We start from the raw sequence: 18,069 nt of genomic DNA on the forward strand, positions 1-18,069 counted from the left end.
GTTTAAAAAGTAAAACTAAAAGCAAATCCCACATTCCAGTTTCATATGTTTAAATTACAGGAAAAGTGTGAAATAGGCAAATTTAAAAAAAAGAAAAAAATTTTAAATCAACATTTACTCCAGGGAGAGTCTACGGGTGTTCTAAAAGAAACAGCACTGAAACACTTCGGCGAAAGGACTGGCTTCAGTCAATGCTGCCAAAATGCAGTGAGGGTTGACCTAACATCTCTTTAAGCAGCTTGAAAACTACGATGGGATGGTCACATCTAGCATTTGCCATTTTGCCAAGAATGGGGGCAATGAGGAGTGGAGGTGAAGATGAAAACTTTGCATTAAAGGATTTTGTGGGCCACTCACTCTTTAGCCCCAAATCATTTAAATCTGCTGTGGAAAGCAGTGAGTAAGAGTTGCCAATGAGTAATGAAAGAAAGCTTCATCTTCTCTTTGAAAGTTGGTGTCTCAGTCCGTTTCCTCACAAAGAAGAAGACTCATCACCAAGTCTGCCCTTGAAAATGGTAATATTTGAGAGAGGAAGTGAACTGGATTGAACTCTAACCTACGTTTACATTGATTCTCTCTTCCCATAAAGTATCAGAAATGACAGAGGGGACTACAAATCCTAATTACAACAACCTATTTCATCCCCTCAGTGCATTAGCCACCATGCTGGGAAGGAGGATGGAGCATCCTCCACCATTAGGTCTGCAGGAGATGGGAGTTCAGCCTAGAGCAGAGTGTGCTCCTGATTGCAGGGCATGTCCTGAAACACACAGTACTATGGGGTGCTGGGGTGGAGTGACAAAGCCATCAATCTCCCAGTGTCTGCTTTATACTCATTACCTAGAAAGTTAACAGTTCATTTTCATCAAATTGGAAGTTCTGGTTTGGAAGAACAGAGACAAACATTTCACTTCAACAGTGAGAGACTCTTTGGGAAGCAGTCTCATCCCACTATTACACCACTGGTAATATAAATAAGATAGTTCAAACGGAAAGTGTTAAGCTGAAGAGGACTTTAAGAAAGATTACAAGGAATATTTAAAAAAGAAATCAAGACAAAGGAAGCAATTTCGTCTTTGAGATGCTTTGACATTGAAATGTCATTAATTACTTCACTAGTTGCAGACAATGACAGAAAAACCCCTAATAAAATTAAACCTTGCAGCTCTGTAATATTCATTTACTTATTTTGATGCAAAGGAGAAGAAAAAAATAAAAAAAGAAAGCCTGAAGGAACAGGAGCCGGGGAAGGTAAGAATGTCTAATATGATAATTAAATACTAATAACTTTACTGTAAAAATTTTACTGAAGTCTGTTGATCTCTTATACATACATATTAAGACACAACTTGTAGGTGATGCAATGGTTTGGCTGAGTATCTGGAAGGCTGTGAGCTATTCCTCTATGTGTGGTCCACTTGTAAGAAAGCAACTGCCTTGCCTTCTCTGCTCTCTTACCTTAATTCTCTTAATTAAGTGGACTTAATTCTCCACTTCAGTGTAACACTTGAAAGGGACATGCATTTCCTTGGCATTGCAAACATTTATAAGATGTACCAATCACACAGCCACACCCTGCAGATGTCTGAATGGATAGTGGGAGGGAGGGTGGAAGCACAAGTTTTTGTGCATTTTACATTGATAAAAACCATCATATACAATATCAGCACCTGATCATGATAGCATGGCCTACAACAGCCAGCCACATGCAGGACACCCTACTGCCAACCCTCTGACTTCCCAGCCTAAAGGATTTTCCTGAGTTCGCGGTGAACTTCATTCAGTAAAATGGCCCAACCTAGAGTGTCCTGGAGACATCATTAAGACAAAAAACTTATTTAAAACATATAGGTTCTGTTGCAACAGAGCAAACTTTGAAGACAAGGCTTTATGTCAGACATTTTTTCTCTGTGAATTGAGATTTTTTGAAAATACTGTTCAAGAAAAGGAAGATTTTATTTTTTTTTTACTTTATTTATGACTTAACAGCATACATCTGTCATTGGAAAAAGACAAAACCCAAGAGAACAGTTTGATAAAGAGACACACCTCTAGGCAAAGAGCCAGAACAAAGCAAAAGACTTCAAAACTAGCTCAAAGTGGTGCTTCAGTAATTGACAGGCTCCATACCAGTCTTGTAGGTACAGATGAATTGCACCCTCAAACTAAGGAAGGAACATTCAAGAGAGTCACGTGTGAAACAAAAAATCCATCAGGTCAGCAACGTGTGTAGCAAAGCAAAGGAGCGGCAGGTTGCAAGGAGACTAGGTCAGGTTGAGAGGGAAGAACAATAATCCAGAAATCAGAGAATTCTGTTGCCTGGTAATTCAAGAGCCAACAAAGAAACTATAAAAGAGCCAATGCATTGGGCATAGTATTTTAGGGAGAGCCTTTTGTATAATTAAGTTGGTTCGCTTTTCTGAAGGGAGTACCTCATGAGAGTAAAAGTTGTAAGACCAACTAATAAGGAGCACTTCCCACTCAAGATGGCAAAACCAGCTTTCTCAAATCAGGGACCTTAACTATCCAGAAATGGACAAACCAACCAATCTTGAATAATTCTGTTCATTTGAAAAGCACCAAAATGCAGTTTGTCTTTTAAAATATATATTCTTATTACATTTGGATGTTTAAAAGATGTACTGTATCAAAATGTCTTACCCAGCTATCCAAAGTAATGTATTAACTAAGTATTAGCTTAGGTTTTAAAAATCAAAATGAATACTCCCAATGTGGTGCTATGGTGGTGGTATATTCCACTCTTCAAACCAGGAACACCTGTAGTATTTATTCTTTCCCACCCTCTCCCAGTAAGGCAGCATGTGTTGCTGTGATGGAACTGCACCCCTTGTGACTGCTGTTGAACCTGGACTCACTCACCATTCTTATCAGTCTTCCAGACAAGGTATCTTAGGGATGGTCTTAAGCAGACTCTGTTATTTGAAAGAATGCAGATCTCTACTGTAGCATTAGCACAGTAAGACATCATTGACTAAGAAATGAACTTTCTCTCCAGGCAAAACAGCTTTTTGAAGGAAAGATCTATCAAATTTTTAAAGATAATTTATTATGCTTAACTTTTTCCACTAGTTTCCTAAGGACGCAACTAAGTGTTTCTTTGTAATTATTCCATTAAGAAAATCAAGACAAATTAAAAAGGATTATCCACTTTGGTACTGTAGTGAGGCTCTGAAATAAGTGTCTTCCTCCAGATTTTGGGGTCTGGTTCCTTGAAAACTCAGATTTTCCCCCTAAGCGGACCCAGCAAAATCTTTGGTGTTTGATGAACAGCAAAAAGCCTGTACTTTCCTTTAGTTACACAATGGTACTAGGGTGATGGTGTAAATATAAATACAATCACAATCATAGTTCTGTTAATTTACATACGTTCCCATGTGAAACACCTGAGTATACGAAGCAGAACACTGGAATACTGACTATCGCATAAGATGTTGCAATACTAATTTTCAACACTGTGTAAAAATGAGTAATTAAAAATACATACACAACTACATAACAAACAAGTTCTTTTTGTAAACATTAAACATGTTGAAACTTAAAAGTACAGCAAAATAACACAACCCATCCTTGTTAAGCCTGTTACTCAAGCAATGGTATACCTTGTTCAAACAACCATGCTATGTCAGCCAGCTCTACCCAAACTGCAGTGCTATGCTGAACTGGGAAGACATCTTGCACTTTGGTTGTCAACTCAGCCTGTAGAAACAGCTCACAATGGCTTGAAATGAAGCGTGCATTTACTGTATTCTTCCTAGTGTTCAGAAACGCTGGTATTCAGAGTTTTTCCTAGAGCAGAGACTTTCATTGTGTTAAGAGAGATTCACTTTATTAATCACAGATATGCTTTCTAGTAGTGGTTTTGTGATACTTGCTAAGTGATTTTTGTGGTATTTTTGGCAATCTGTAATAAAGTAGAGAATTTCAGAGGATAAAGCCTCTGTGTCCTTGTGTATTACAGAATCCTATGAACCCATGGTCACAACCTCTACATACTCACAGGCCGAGTAACCTTTTAGGTTGTGACAATCTTTTATTAAAAGTATTATCATATTTCATACCGCAGAGATGGACGGAATCAAAGGCAGAAAACAGAATATCAGATCATGACTATACAGCATGTTAATGGATGAAGTAAACACAAAGTGTAAGTGTTGAAGGAGGCAGGGAGAGGTTGCACATTACATGTTCCTCTGGTCCATTTGGAGGACTGGTGCACACACTTCGTGCTCCCTTTCCACACAGGCACATCATCAGTCCTGCTGGCACCAAGTTGGCTGGCACCTGGGACAGCCTCAAGAATCACAACCTTAAAAATTATGAGGATTTTTTTTTAATAGCTACTTTACTTACAAAGCACCAGAAACATTTAGGACACATTTTCTTGTAACAATTTTTTGTCCAAAACAAAGGTGGTAAGTTTACATGAACGCACAGACCACACATTCCCCTAATTTCACCTTTCAGAATTACACAAATATGGCCCAACTTGTACAAAAGCTCTGAGAACTAGTCACACCGTAAAAGCAATTTGCACCATAAATCCATATTACTGTCTATGGCAGGGTTAATAGACCGATGCCAGGGTGTTTAGAAGCTATCAATATCCTTCCCTGCTTAAATCACCAGAAATACAGCAGTGATGAGAAACCCCATGAAAACTTCTTTCCACAGTACATCAGGCAAAGAATGGGCAAGAATCAGCATTTTATAAAACACTAAGGGATTTTGTTTGTTAATAAAAAGCAACCTCTGCCAGAGGCATTTAAATAAGGATGATGCAGAAATTGAGATGAATACTTTGGTAAGCCTTACTGCCAGCTTAATGCCTATAATGAAAAGTAATAAAGTAAACTAGGCATGTTGCTATACCATTTTTTTTTTACCCCATTAAATATTGATAAGAACTTATATCCCTTAGCAATGCCAGTAACAACTCATTTTATGAATGTAAATTTTAATTTTTATTTTTTATGAACATAAGTTCTATGCCTGTGCCTTATATTACACCTATACAAGACTTCAAACAAGTATGTGATGTGTTATGAAAGCATAATAATATAAGTTCCTACCTTTTTCAGGAACCGTACTCCATAGGTAAATATATAAAGGTAAAATGTAAATCTCCACCTGCAAAAGGTACAAGAGATTAACTCTAGAGTATAAGGTTTACATTACAGTTCAACACATGATTTCTTATAGCACTGCCAAACCACTACACTGTGGTCACAATAACAGAAGCTGAAGCAAAATTTTGGTCTGGTTTTCTATAACTTTTGTTATCAAGCGTTGTGCTTGTCTGCCTGTTCTTCCAGGCCTCCCATTAGCCCCCTGAAAATACTGGCTAATTTCACCTAAAAAAAAAAAAATTTCAAGGATAATTAAGTTTTTAAAAGTTTCATGAAAACTAGCAGTACAGTGGAGGACAGAGGGCAATTTGCACACATATTACAAGGAAGTCCACCTGTTATTAGACACCAGGACAATAATAGTAATAAATTAGTAGGAGAATTCCCACAGAAATTAGTAGAAGAATTCCTGTAGCTCTGGAAAAACTTCAGAGCCAAAAGCCACCAGGTACTATTTGGGTCTACCAAAGACAATCAACTTGCTCCAACTGTTTGAATGCCACAAAGGTGATACATGCATACAAGTATGGGATAATACGTGCTATTGGTCTTCTTTCCTCTTTTTCTTTAACCTGCCAAACAAGTCTACTTGGATTGAACATCAGAAGATAAAGCAAATCTTAGAACTGGTGATAAACAAAGCTGGTCAAAGTGCTAGCTTCTCATAAAAATAAGTAAAACTGGTAGAAAAAAAATTGTTCATTCCTGATAAACAACATCCGCAAAAGCTATTAAACGGGCTTTTGGCTTGGTTAAACAGCAATAAAGGAAAATTCAGAACAAAGCAAAGTTGGAATTGACCCCCAGCATGTTTATCATCATTAATCAGCTAGCTCCAGTGGTAGATGAGCTACAAAGGACTTTCTGTACCAGGCAGCTAGCTGCCTTTTCCGTGAGCTTCAAAGGGAAAATGTGCTGGCTCAACACCCCAATTGGAATCTCAATTGCATACAAAGAAGTCCAAGGAGCTTCCCCACATTGCTTCACTGCTACTTGTAGATGTTTTATTACTGCAATTAACAGCAAAACATCCACTGGCCAAGTTCACATAGATGCACACAAGAAGGTCTGGTAGAAAATTAAGTTATTAAAGTATTTATTACTATACGCTAAATGAATATATCTGGTCTAACTAGCTAAGTAACTATGTTCAACATTCTAGTAAATGTTGCACACTAACTGCTAACACTAGTGACCTTAACAACTGGAGACAATTTTTAATTGTCTTTTTAAAGAAAATTTTTTAAAAAGAGACAAATATGTAACTAGATGCTTGTTGCCTACAAATTAACTTATATTTAAATCTATAAAATCTACATTAAACTAAATCAACAGTTAACACCATTTACAGAATAAGTTACATTTTTGAGGCATTACAGTCAGAAGAAATATAAATACAACAAACGGTCAAAATTAAGGGATGTTTTCCCATCAGCTCCAGCTGTAGAGTAAAAAAAAAGGCAAGGAGTCTATCTGTAGCTGTCAGCTACATGCTATGAGAAATTTAATGGTAGATACACCAATAAACCTTTGCACAAAGTCACACACAGATCACTATGCCTCTGAACCCACTGGGAATTGAATTAGCACTCAGTTTTCTGCCCAGTTTCCTACCTTGCTGCAGGGAGTCAATAACCTAAAACCCCCTTGATGCTTTATTGGCATATGAGCAGTCCTCAGTCCCCCTCAGCCGCCCAGTTTACTTGCTAGTCTAGCAGTAAGAAGATCTGCTAGGCTTTAGAAAACTTAGATTCAGTTTTCTCCTCTGTCACATCTCACACACTCCTGAAGGGTTTGTTAGCCACATAGTCATCATGTGTAGGACTTTTGTGAAGCTGTTTTATGTAGCAGAAAATGCTCCAAGACTTGCGAGGAAGGACAGGGAGGAAAGGGACAGGAACTAGGTTGTAAAGCTGCATTATCCACTCAAAATCATACAGACAAGGCCAGAAGGTACAAGATAAATGTTTCATGCAATGCAGATTTCTCCAGCAAGATTCCTCCAAAGGTGAACTTGCAACAAGCACTCTAACAAAACCCATCATTCACAATCTACAGCATCTCTATCCCTCTACTTAAGTCTCACTGCAGCCCACTGATGAAGAGATGCAAGTGGAGGGAAACAGTTGTGGTTAGGAATCATATCCACTTGCAGTATAGCCCAGCGTCCAAACCACCTTAGTCTTTGGGAAGTTAGGCAAAATGTTCTTTCTCTCTGCACAGGACGTGATAGAAAAGAAGGACATCTCTCAAGTGTGAGGTTACCAAGTCTGATTCCCAAATGAATCCACAAAGTGGCAGTTGATTAAGAGAGGTCTTTTATTTGTCCTAGGTAATAGTATCAACTTTCATGGCTGGGAAAAGCCCTTAGCGTGAGCACAGTCTGAACAGTCAGAAAACCTAGGGAAGGGAAGACGTCTGGCCAGTGGCATAAACCCTCTGTAGTACCCTTTCTGATATCCTGCTCAAGGTCCTCCTTAAAGCATCAGCAGCTCATGCTGAACTTCCCCAGGTCACTGGGGACAGCTGCTGTTTGGGTGACAGCTGGTTGTCTTCAACAGGGCAAGTAACAAACTCTTCTAAAGCAGCAGTAGCAGAGCTGAACAGACTAGGAAAAGCAAGGCAAGATCTGTACTAAGATATCTTTTGTTCCCCTTTCCCCCAGCAATACTCACTGCCCTATTACAGCAATACAGTGGAGGCCACTAGGTGAAGCACCCCACTGTAGGTGACCACCACGTCAGTTCACGTTTAACTGAAAGATGATGACAGTGGAAGCTGCTCTGTTTTGTGAGAATTTGCTCTGTCCCTCAGACCTGAAACAGTCCTCCAGTCGGTTGTACAGAGACACAAAATTTGAATGACCCACATACACACAAAGCATGCTGCTTGAAAGACTTCTCAGGTTAATTTAAATCCAGTGAACCCAGATGAAAGCGCTCAAGTAACAAGTGTTCTGAAAGACTTGATCTGTCTGCTTGCAATAGGGTTTATGAGGTTCACTTCAGTCCTGCACTAATATGCCTCCAACACTTACAGACTGAACCAGGCTTGCATCTGGTCTGCTCAAGCTCAGGATGAGGGAGACCAAACCTGTTTATATATGGCCCTTCTGGCAATTCCTTCAGGTTGTGCTGGTGCTTAACAAGCCAGTTGTGTTTTAAACATGGATATGACGCACTGCAGTGAAGAGTCAAGCTAAAAAGTGACTCTTCAGTAACAACAAAAAAATATATATTTTCTAATGTAGTCTTAAAATGAATGCTCTAGAGCCCCTCAAGAGTGCAGCAACAGATCTAACAGCTCTTGTTCAACACGAGTGCATTCCTGATCCAGAGTACAGTTTCTTAACCTCTCAACCCTTTTAACCTAGAGCTGCTAATGAAATTTTAAAGATGCTTCAGTGTAAAACAGAACACTAAGAAGATGGAAAAGTTGGAGAGCCTCTGCCACCTAACCTGGTATATCCCATTGTGCCCAATTCAGCAAAAACCATGTAAGTGCACACTTGAGCAAGCATTTCACTGATTTCATGCACATGTTTAACCAGGTTCCCTTCATCACACTGATAAATTTTGTCCTTAAAGCTTCCTTCCAAATTTTGCTCCGAAATGTGTAATTAAACTTCAGCTAGTAAAAACAAACTGTTCAAGCAATGTTCAAGCAAAGCACTCCCCTACCCCATATACACACACACACATGTATTTTGAAGAGCCCACCACGTGAGGTTTGTGCTCTGTGTCAGACAATGTCCTCCCCACGGACTCTCTGTCCAGCAGAGTAAGCTCAGCAGGGCCACTGATGCTTCTCCCAGGAATAAGGCTGAAGAGGCACAAGGCCTCTCTGCTCCTGCAGTTTTCCCTTTCTTCCTTTTCTTTTGCAGGAAAGCCGGCCAGCCGGGCTGTGAACACAAGCACTCTTGCAGAGCTCCCAGTTTTGCAGCACGCCCCTGGCAGCACACAGCCCCCGTGGCTCTGATACCAAACCAATGCCTGCCACTTAACAACGATGTGCAAGGATCCAAAGTTATCCAAGTGACTTTCAACAAGCAATCATGAGACATAATGAATGCACAATGTTAAAAACATAACAATAATTTTGCTTTCTGAATCGTAGCTGTTATTTAGAGATGCTTTTGCCACTCATTTGCTACAGTCAGGGCCACATACAGCAATGTAGGAATGCCACACTCCACAACAGTTAACATTAAGAACTCCCTCACCTATTTAGCAACTAGCTATGGGCTCATGACACTGCTTGCAGTCGAAGAAACTGGCTTTCTGCTCTGAAAACTATTTTCAGAGAAACTGCAGACTCCTGAAGTTTTTCCCATGGAAATATACTTCAGTAAAATTTCAGATTTGCTGTTCTCAGTCACTTGCTGCTCAGCTCCTGGCAGTGGCTGACAGACCTCTGGGCTGAGGCTTTGGGCAGAAAGCTGAGCCGAGCCTAACACAAAATCCCCAGGGACAAGCCTTGGTTCTGGAGAGGACGAGAAGGCTTGAGCTGCCATCGCACAGCTTGTTCTCCCTTCATTTTAATCCCCACTGTCTGACTGAACTGGGAGAGCATGTAGCTGGGCTACTGCAATCATTAGCTGAGAATTAAAACTATTTTTGCTGCAATGATTTCCTGTGGCTGTGAAGAGCATGTTCACTGTGAGAGTGCTCAAATGAGCATTTCCGAGGCTGAATTTAAACAATACTGAATGTTTATTTCTTTTAAACAGGGAACCATTGCTAAGTTTCCCACTTGTCCACTGTGACTTAAAGCTGTCTGTGTTTTATCCTCACATTCTATTTTTCCTCTCCCCTAAACACAATACAAAGCCTTCAACTTTATGATTCACCCAAGGGGACTTAATCCAATTAATGCTGCTCCTGACGTAGCCAGAGGTATGCATTCCTCCTAGATGGTTATGTCTAAGAAGAAATATTTAGAGGATGATCCCACAACAAACAGACACTGAACTTTTGGATCAACTTCTTAGTATTTGTGACATTGTCTACTGACCTACTATAGCTCCCATTTTAGGTTAAACAAACAAACAAACAAACAAAAAACCTAAACCATGCCCCAACAAACAGCAACTCTCCTTCCCTAAAACAACAAAAACTTCACAAAGATAATATTTTTTAGGCAATAAACCATGTAAAAATACAAGACAGAGCACAGAAAATTAACATTTAATTGATCCCAAACCTAGGAGGACTACAAGCACCTCAAACATTTAAAGGTCTCACAAATTCAAACTTAAGACCTTTTGTATCGTATCACAAGTGTTGATCTTACAGTATTATGACTTCAATCTTACAGTAGTTAAGTTGCACAAAACTGTGTTTTTGTACCAGGCACATGACAATTCAGGTGTTACTGTGTTTCACTCTGAGCAATCTTTTTGGCTATTTTGCCTTCCCAAATGGGAGCTCTAACACATAGGCACAGTGAGCAGTGCTACCCCAGAGGATTGTCAGAGAACTGTGGTGGATGACTATTAATACTTCACAGCCTGCATCACCATCTAGAAGAGGAAAGCAACAAATTGCCTCCTTCTTTTGAGACATTTGCTTTTTAAGGAACTTAAAAAATCAGAGTTCCAACTCTTTCCTAGGCAGAACTCAAAGTAAAACAGGGTGAAGGTAATCTGATAACCCAGGTGGCACACCCTCAGCATTCAGCCTGGTACACATGGGCATATGTTTTCACTTGCAAATTTTCAGAAAGATATCCTAAAGAAATTCTACTCAAAGTTCCAATCCCACAACCTCCTTCACGTAATAAAGCTCTTTTAAAATAAACTAAGAGCTTTATTAAATCCTGTGTCTGTACATGCTTAGATCATGACAGACCTATACATCGATAAACCCAAACATAGGTCAGATCAGAAACACAATTAGAGCGCAAGGCAGCCCCATGGCATACCTTTGATTGGTTCAGATACCAGACAGAAGTGCAACTCTGCTTCATACACTCTGCACCCTCCACTAAATCTTTACTTATCTTCATTCTTGATAACTAGTCCCCTACAAAGCCTCAAGTGTGACAATATGTTTGATGGCAGTATTCCCACTGCTCCAATTTGTTGCCTCCCAAGTCTTCTGCAACAATAATTTGCAGCATTTCTGCAAAGCGTGGCAGATGCAAATGGATAACATATACAGAGTGTTAAGAAAAAATAAAATCTTCTTGCCCTTTTTGGCATGGTACTGGTGTTGAATTAATACTGGAGCAACCATGCAAATGGTAAACAGTTCCTGTGCTATGGTTAAGCAGAAGTTATTTGAGGAAGGACACAGACATGCACAGCTCACTAAGATGGGCAAAATAGCAGGTAAGAAAGTGAGAAACTTTATTGCTTTCCCCCTCATTCTTCTGGCTTAAGACATGACTGTCATCTGATTTTCCTCTTGGCTGCAGTTTGAATCAGTTATTTAATATTTAATGTTACAGTGCCACTTGAGACCAGTCTTGTCCTAAATCTGTATGCTCAAAATGCAGCTCTGAGTCTTAAGAGCAAAATTTAGTAATGCAGAAAAAAGGAAAGGCAACACAGAAATAAATTTTTAAGTGATGTAGTTTTATAAATAATAAAGCATGTTTATATAATTAGACCAGAAAAAATGCATAATATAATAGGCGTTTTGGTAATTCCTTCTAGGTTATGTAGCTTTTGTTTAATAGTTTTGCAACCATTCTCTTCCGAGTGCTTCGAGGACTACATGAAATAAAGCTCTGGTAAGACCTCAGAGACCTGTTAGCATTGCCAAACCTTGCCCTACAAAGAGGTACTGCTATCTGGAAAGCTCCTGGTAAGAGCATATGGGAAAAACAGATGTTGCTGCCACACATCCTCCCTTGTGGTCTGATCAACGGTACTGGTTTCTCATCAGTGATGTTCAATGCACACAGCTGACAAGTCTTGAAGAGAAAAACTGACACAAAGTCTTTCCAATCTGGACCTCTACTCTCCCTTCTTACTGGTGATATCACAAGTCATCTGTGTTTCCAAACACGGGCCTTCAGCTCCCCTGTGTGTATCGCAACAGCTGCTCACTGTCTCACTCTTCTCCAGTTCTAGAGGAATAAAAACTTAAAATCTGCCAGACTGCATTTGCTTTTCATCTAGCAACGCTGACCTAGCCATGATGGCCAACATATATGCAGGTGGCAACTTTTGTGACCAACTTGTACTAGCCGTTTCCATTTTTTCTCATGCTGAATGTTACTTCTCTGTAGCATTAAGTCATCTGCTTCAGATTGGTTTTTAACTGCGTAAGAACACAACTATGAGGGAGAAGAGAGAAGTAAGGACTTGCATGCCAATTCATTTATTGCTGTGTATAAAATAAAACTGCCACCACCCATCAGTGAGTAAGGTATTTTGATATGGGTTGATTGCGACTAGCAATCTGTAGAGAACAAGTCATACTCAAGTTTCTCTTGGTTTAGACTGAAATGGGGAAAGATAACAAATAATTTTAGACTACTGAGTCTGTAGTTTGCAGTCTCCTGTGGAAGAGAACAAACTGCTACAAAAGGCATCCCTGAGGAGTTCCCACTGGACCAAATCCGTATGGATTCAGTGTGAATGCAGCAAACACCATCTGCTAGTGCTACGAATGCAGAACAGCTAACAACTCTGAAGGCAGCAGAAATGGGAGTAAGAAGGGTATCCTTCCAAATTAGCAAGACAAAAATTGCACAAGTAACCACTAATGCATATAAATGAAGCAAACACCAAACCTACAGCATAAAAGCAATGAAAAGAGTAGAACATGTTGTGAAAGGGAGGAAGACAAATGTCTTTCCCCTCAGTTTTTAAAACCAGTATCACAGATGAAATAAAGAACTGACAAGGACCATTACAGATCTGAGAAATAAATGTAAACTTCACTATTAATAGATAATAACTATTTTACACTATTTGTCATTCTACTTGGGCAAGAATGGTTTTATTATTGGAAAGTTTCATTTAAGAGAAATTTTAAAAGCCCTCAAATTTTGGCAGCAATAAAATATTTTTAACAAGAGGTATCACTACCTAACATCTACCACTTCGGAGAGATCAGTATCACAGACAAACACATTAACAAATGGCGAAGAAGAACAAGCCCAATGCTTCGAGTAGAACAAGAGAGACGAACTGGGAGAAAACCCTGTGCTGAATTCACATAAAGTCCTCCCCAAACCATTAAGAGTCAGTTTTAAGCCCTGTGAATCCCATCTACTAAGCACCAAAAGTAGTCTTGAAGTCTATAGCATCCCAGACTGAGCCCTTGCTTTCTTGGTTGTATATCCCCTGTAGCTCTTCTGAAAAATCCCAGCTCTGTCTTCATGTTTCTTCACTTTCAAGCCACTCGTCTGCAGTGTTTGGCAACTTCATTTAAAGTTGAGGCTGACTGAAGAAGGCAGTCAGTCTCTTCCATAACCAAGATCTAGACAATTCAAGGTGTGTGGAACATAAGAAAGTAGCAGCCACTGCAGTCTTTGTAGTTTTCCTTTAGTTGTCTTTAGTCATTATATTGTGACTGTAATTTTTGAACTAGTGCTCATGTTAACTAGAACTTAGGGAAGAATTATTTAATTTCCATAACATAAAATAATGATGAGCACACACAAGCCACAAGAGAATGAAAATCTAGTTAATTTATTATAACCTTGTTTAATGTGCAATGATAATGTTAAGTGATCGTGTCTTTGCAGGACCAGCACATGAGTTAATTTAAATTTATTAATTGTGTTAAAAACTGTGTCACAGAAGGCAGTAAGAGCAGGGAATTCAAAGTTTCAAGTTATCCAATTTGAGGGAAGAGGGGAATTTCATAAAAGGCAAAATGAAAAGTGCCTACAGTACAGTCTATAAATATGGTGAACATAGTCTGAGGACATTGCATGGACATATTTGCCTGTCTGCTCCAGCAGAAAAGCATGGGAAGAGGGCTGGTGATTCCTGAAGCTTAATCAATGTTTTAATTTCCCCCTAATCCCATGTTTGGGCAGAGAGATGTCCTGAGGCCCAGCTTAAAAAAGAAAAGAGAGATCATAGACCAGATTCACACATGAGCATGGCAGATAAGGTAGGAAAAGAATTGCAAAGGAAGCTGCCAAACTTGCCCAGTTCTGGGGTCTGTTTCACACCGGTCCTGAACTAACTCAAGCTTCTTGAGCAGCATACTATGGAGTTGCAAAAAGTCTGCTCCCACCTTCCCCTTCACCAGACAGTTCAGCTTTCTAATGCAGTGGGATGGCAGGGCAACAAAAGCAGAGCCAGACCCAGTATTTTACTATTCAAAATTGAGAAATAATGATAGGAAGAGTTAGATAAAGGGTATAAACGTAGCCAGAAGAGCAGCTGTTCAGCAGAAAAGCATTCATTCGCTCAGCCAGTACTAATCTAAGCACTCGGATGGAGCTGACAGCAGGAAGAGATGCACTTAGAGCGCCGCATGGCACACCATGCCCTGCTCCACCACACCACGGCCTCCCATCCTGTCACACCAGAAGGGGCCAGGTGGCTGCAGCAATTTCCCCCCTTTCTCCTCTCCACCACACCAAAACCTGAGCTTTCACACTGGATGCAAGTACTGCCCATGTCTACCTAGTTTCCCTTCTGCTACTCTGATACATACTCCCCACCACCACAAGCAACAGGACTCCAGCATGCTTATGTGACCACCTTGTGAGCCACAACAGGAAAATCTGACTGACAGGCACTCTATGCTTCTATGCAGGGTGAGCTTTAACCCCAATAAGTACAGTGTGCTGCCCGATGCTGCCCAGCTGTCTGGCACAGAGCAGGGCAAATGGGAGGACAAGGAGGCAGAGCTCAGGAAGGTGGGCTTTGTTGCTTACTAGAGCTGCAAAAGTAACCTGTGTGGCTGAACTACAGCATAAGTGAGCCTGTCCAAGCAGCCCACAGCACAAAAGCGTGTAATAAAAATCATAAAAGGACATATAATTAAGCTATTTATCCAGCCTGTCCACCAAATAAATGTGAATAGTCCAGAGCTAACACAGATGCTCTGACAGGCAAAGCTGGAGGCACAAACTCACAGCAAAGCACACTGGGCAGCTGGGCGTGATTGCCCAGACTCTGCATTTGGAAGTGCGAGTGCGAAGCCAGCTGTGCATTGGAGAGGAGGTATGTGCAAGACACCTCATCCTGATTCATCAGAGGGCAAGTGTTAGGGCAGAATTAAAACTGCTGTCAGCAGCTGCACTATATTCTCACAACTTCAAAATTTGGATACCTTGCCAGCCATTAACTTACTCACATGTCCAGGGACTCAGGCTACAAATTACTATATTTTATGTAACTCAAGGCTACCAGTACTGTATTACCCTCCTTCTCTTGGTGCAGGGAGGCTACCAGTGAACCAGCTCTGAATGCTATCATATGAAAAAGCATATTTACACTAAATAAAAAGCTTAATCAGTACTCTTCTGCACTGACTTCACATGTGGCTTAGAAAGAAACATAAATTCAAATCAGCCTATCCTGTTATCAGACAAAGGAATCCAGAACTATTGAGTGCTACTCTAAAGGAGCAACATCTCACCCTGATGTAAAATCAAGTAGGATTTCTGTCTTATCTTTATATACCCAAACATGACTCCAGGCCTTCTGGCAGAGCACTAATTTCCCTGACATGAGTCTCAGTATAAATGCCTCATTCTCTTCTACCTTCTATTGAGACCTTGCATTCAAGCACATCTCTCTTCCTTTTCTGTGATGTTATTAGATATAATACTCTTAAGAGAATAATAGGTCCTTGAATGTATCAATCCCAGATTTTAGATGTAACTCTTACAGTACTGTGATAAAATTGCAGTATTTTACATGCTTACTAGAGATAACAATTGCCAGACCATCTTTGCTGCTCTCTACACTTTGCTGTCATTTGCTGGCTAACACAGTCTCCTTTTTGGCACCTGTGACTCATCTCAACTTCCCTACAACCTGCAGCTGTAATAAACTCTACTTGCACTTAACAAAGGTCACATCTTCCCTGCTCTGGAACAGTTTGACAGACTCCACTTCCCTCCACATCTCATTGAAAACCTATATCCTTCCTCATCAAGCTGCCTGCAGTGGGGTTGACCTTGGCTAGATGCCAGGTGCCCACCAAAGCTGCTCTATCACTCTCCTCCTCAGCTGAACAGGGAGAGAAGATACAACAAAAGACTCGTGGGTTGTGATAAGGAGCGGGAGAGATCACTCACCGATTACTGTCACAGGCAAAACAGATGTGACTTGAGGAAATTAGTTTAACTAACTACCAATCAAATCAGAGTAGGATAATATGAAAACAAAAACTAAATCTTAAAAATATCTTCCTCTCACCTTGTCCTTCTTCCTGGGCTTAACTTCACTCCTGAACACTCTACCTCCTTCCCCCAAGTGGCGCAGGGGGATGGAGAATGGGGGTTGTGGTCAGTTCATCACACACTGTCTCTGCCGCTCCTTCCTCCTCAGGGGGAGGATTCTTCACACTCTTCCTCTGGTCCCTCCCACAGGAGACAGTCCTCCATTAACATCTCCAATGTGAGTCCTTCCCACAGGCTGCAGTTCTTCATGAACTATGCCCTTCATGCCACAAATGACATTTGCTCACATGGCTCTTCTCTTCCTTACCTCTGTACTCCAGTGTCAGCATGCGTGATATGTTATAGTTGAAGAATTAAAATATCTTTAGTATTCACAACAGTTTTCTAAACAAACAGTGGATACAATCTATTTATTAGCACAATACCAAATACTCAGGTTGCCCAAGTAAATAAAACAGTCTCCTTAATTAAAAATTACTGCTGCTTTATTGCCTCAGGAGAGCAATGAATTCCATGAAAGACACATGAAATCCTGTTTAATTACTCAGAGTGTGAAAAACTGTTTTCACAGTTAAGTTCTGAATATGCTCCTTTTCTTTTTCATTTAATACTTCCTTATCCTTGCACAATGAGACAGGCTGTTGCTGTTCTCCATTTATTTTCCTTATACAAGTAATCATTTCTATATGCTTTTATCTTGTACTAAGGCAACCCTCTCTCTTCTTCCATTGTCTCTCTGATCTCCTGCACAATCCTTTTAGCATCTACAGTCATTGTGCTGCTATTTGCATCTCCAAAGTACCATACTTTCACATTACATTTAATGAAAAATTTAATTTAAAATGGCAATAGAACAGTTTTCCGCACACCAGTCTGGCAGCACACTAGGAAATAGTGACAGGCAGCCCAGCTCTACAGGTTTCACCAGTAACAGTTCTATTCCTTTCAAAGACAGCTTTCTCCAAGTAGTGTAAGAGCTAGCCTTTGTTATTCCCCGTTGCCTTACACTAACACCATCATTAAATCTGTACCACCCGACGTATGAATCCTTACCCAGACATTTCATAAAGTTCTAGGTTGCAAGAGATCAACTAGTTTGGATGGTTTCACATCCACAGCGCTCAGGGCTGGAGCACTGGATAGCACATGCCTAGGGTCTATTTTATATTCATATAAAATACAGCTCTGAAACATCATGGGGCTTGTGGGCTTTTTTGTCTCCCCTCGTCCTTTCTTTTCTTTCATTCCTGCAAGAAGGCTCCACATTTCTGAAACTGATGTACTGCACCTTGCCAGAATGGTGTTTTGATAGCCTGACACCAAGCACATGCTGCTTGCCCTGTGGCACTATGTAGAGGCACTAGCCCTGCCATGATAACAAGACTAACCCAGCTGGAAGAGCCAGATCTGGCAAGTTTTATATCCATATCATTTGTCTGGAGGAAACCCTGGAGTAAATTATCTTTTCAATGATTTATTGTTTCAATAGTGCCTGCATTCCCTTTTGGCAAGAGGTACCAGCATCATCACAGAAGGAAGTCCAGCAGCAAATCAGTATTCATGAAGTGCAGTCCATGGGAGATGAGACTGCCTG

General features: G+C 40.3%; 1 protein-coding gene across 1 annotated transcript in view; it reads right to left on the reverse strand.

Annotated features, from left to right (window-relative positions):
* Positions 1-18,069, reverse strand: part of LOC104527401 (ceramide synthase 6) — a gene marked incomplete at its 5' end in the record, with an annotated part of 63,081 nt that overhangs the window by 33,771 nt on the left and 11,241 nt on the right. Inside the window, one exon of the mRNA XM_010171116.1 lies at positions 5,091-5,148. Coding sequence (XP_010169418.1) covers positions 5,091-5,148 — 58 coding nt within the window. The remainder of the gene's footprint in view (positions 1-5,090; positions 5,149-18,069) is intronic.

This window comes from Antrostomus carolinensis, unplaced genomic scaffold, assembly GCF_000700745.2.
Source record: "Antrostomus carolinensis isolate BGI_N321 unplaced genomic scaffold, ASM70074v2 scaffold4087, whole genome shotgun sequence".
Lineage (NCBI taxonomy): Eukaryota > Metazoa > Chordata > Aves > Caprimulgiformes > Caprimulgidae > Antrostomus > Antrostomus carolinensis.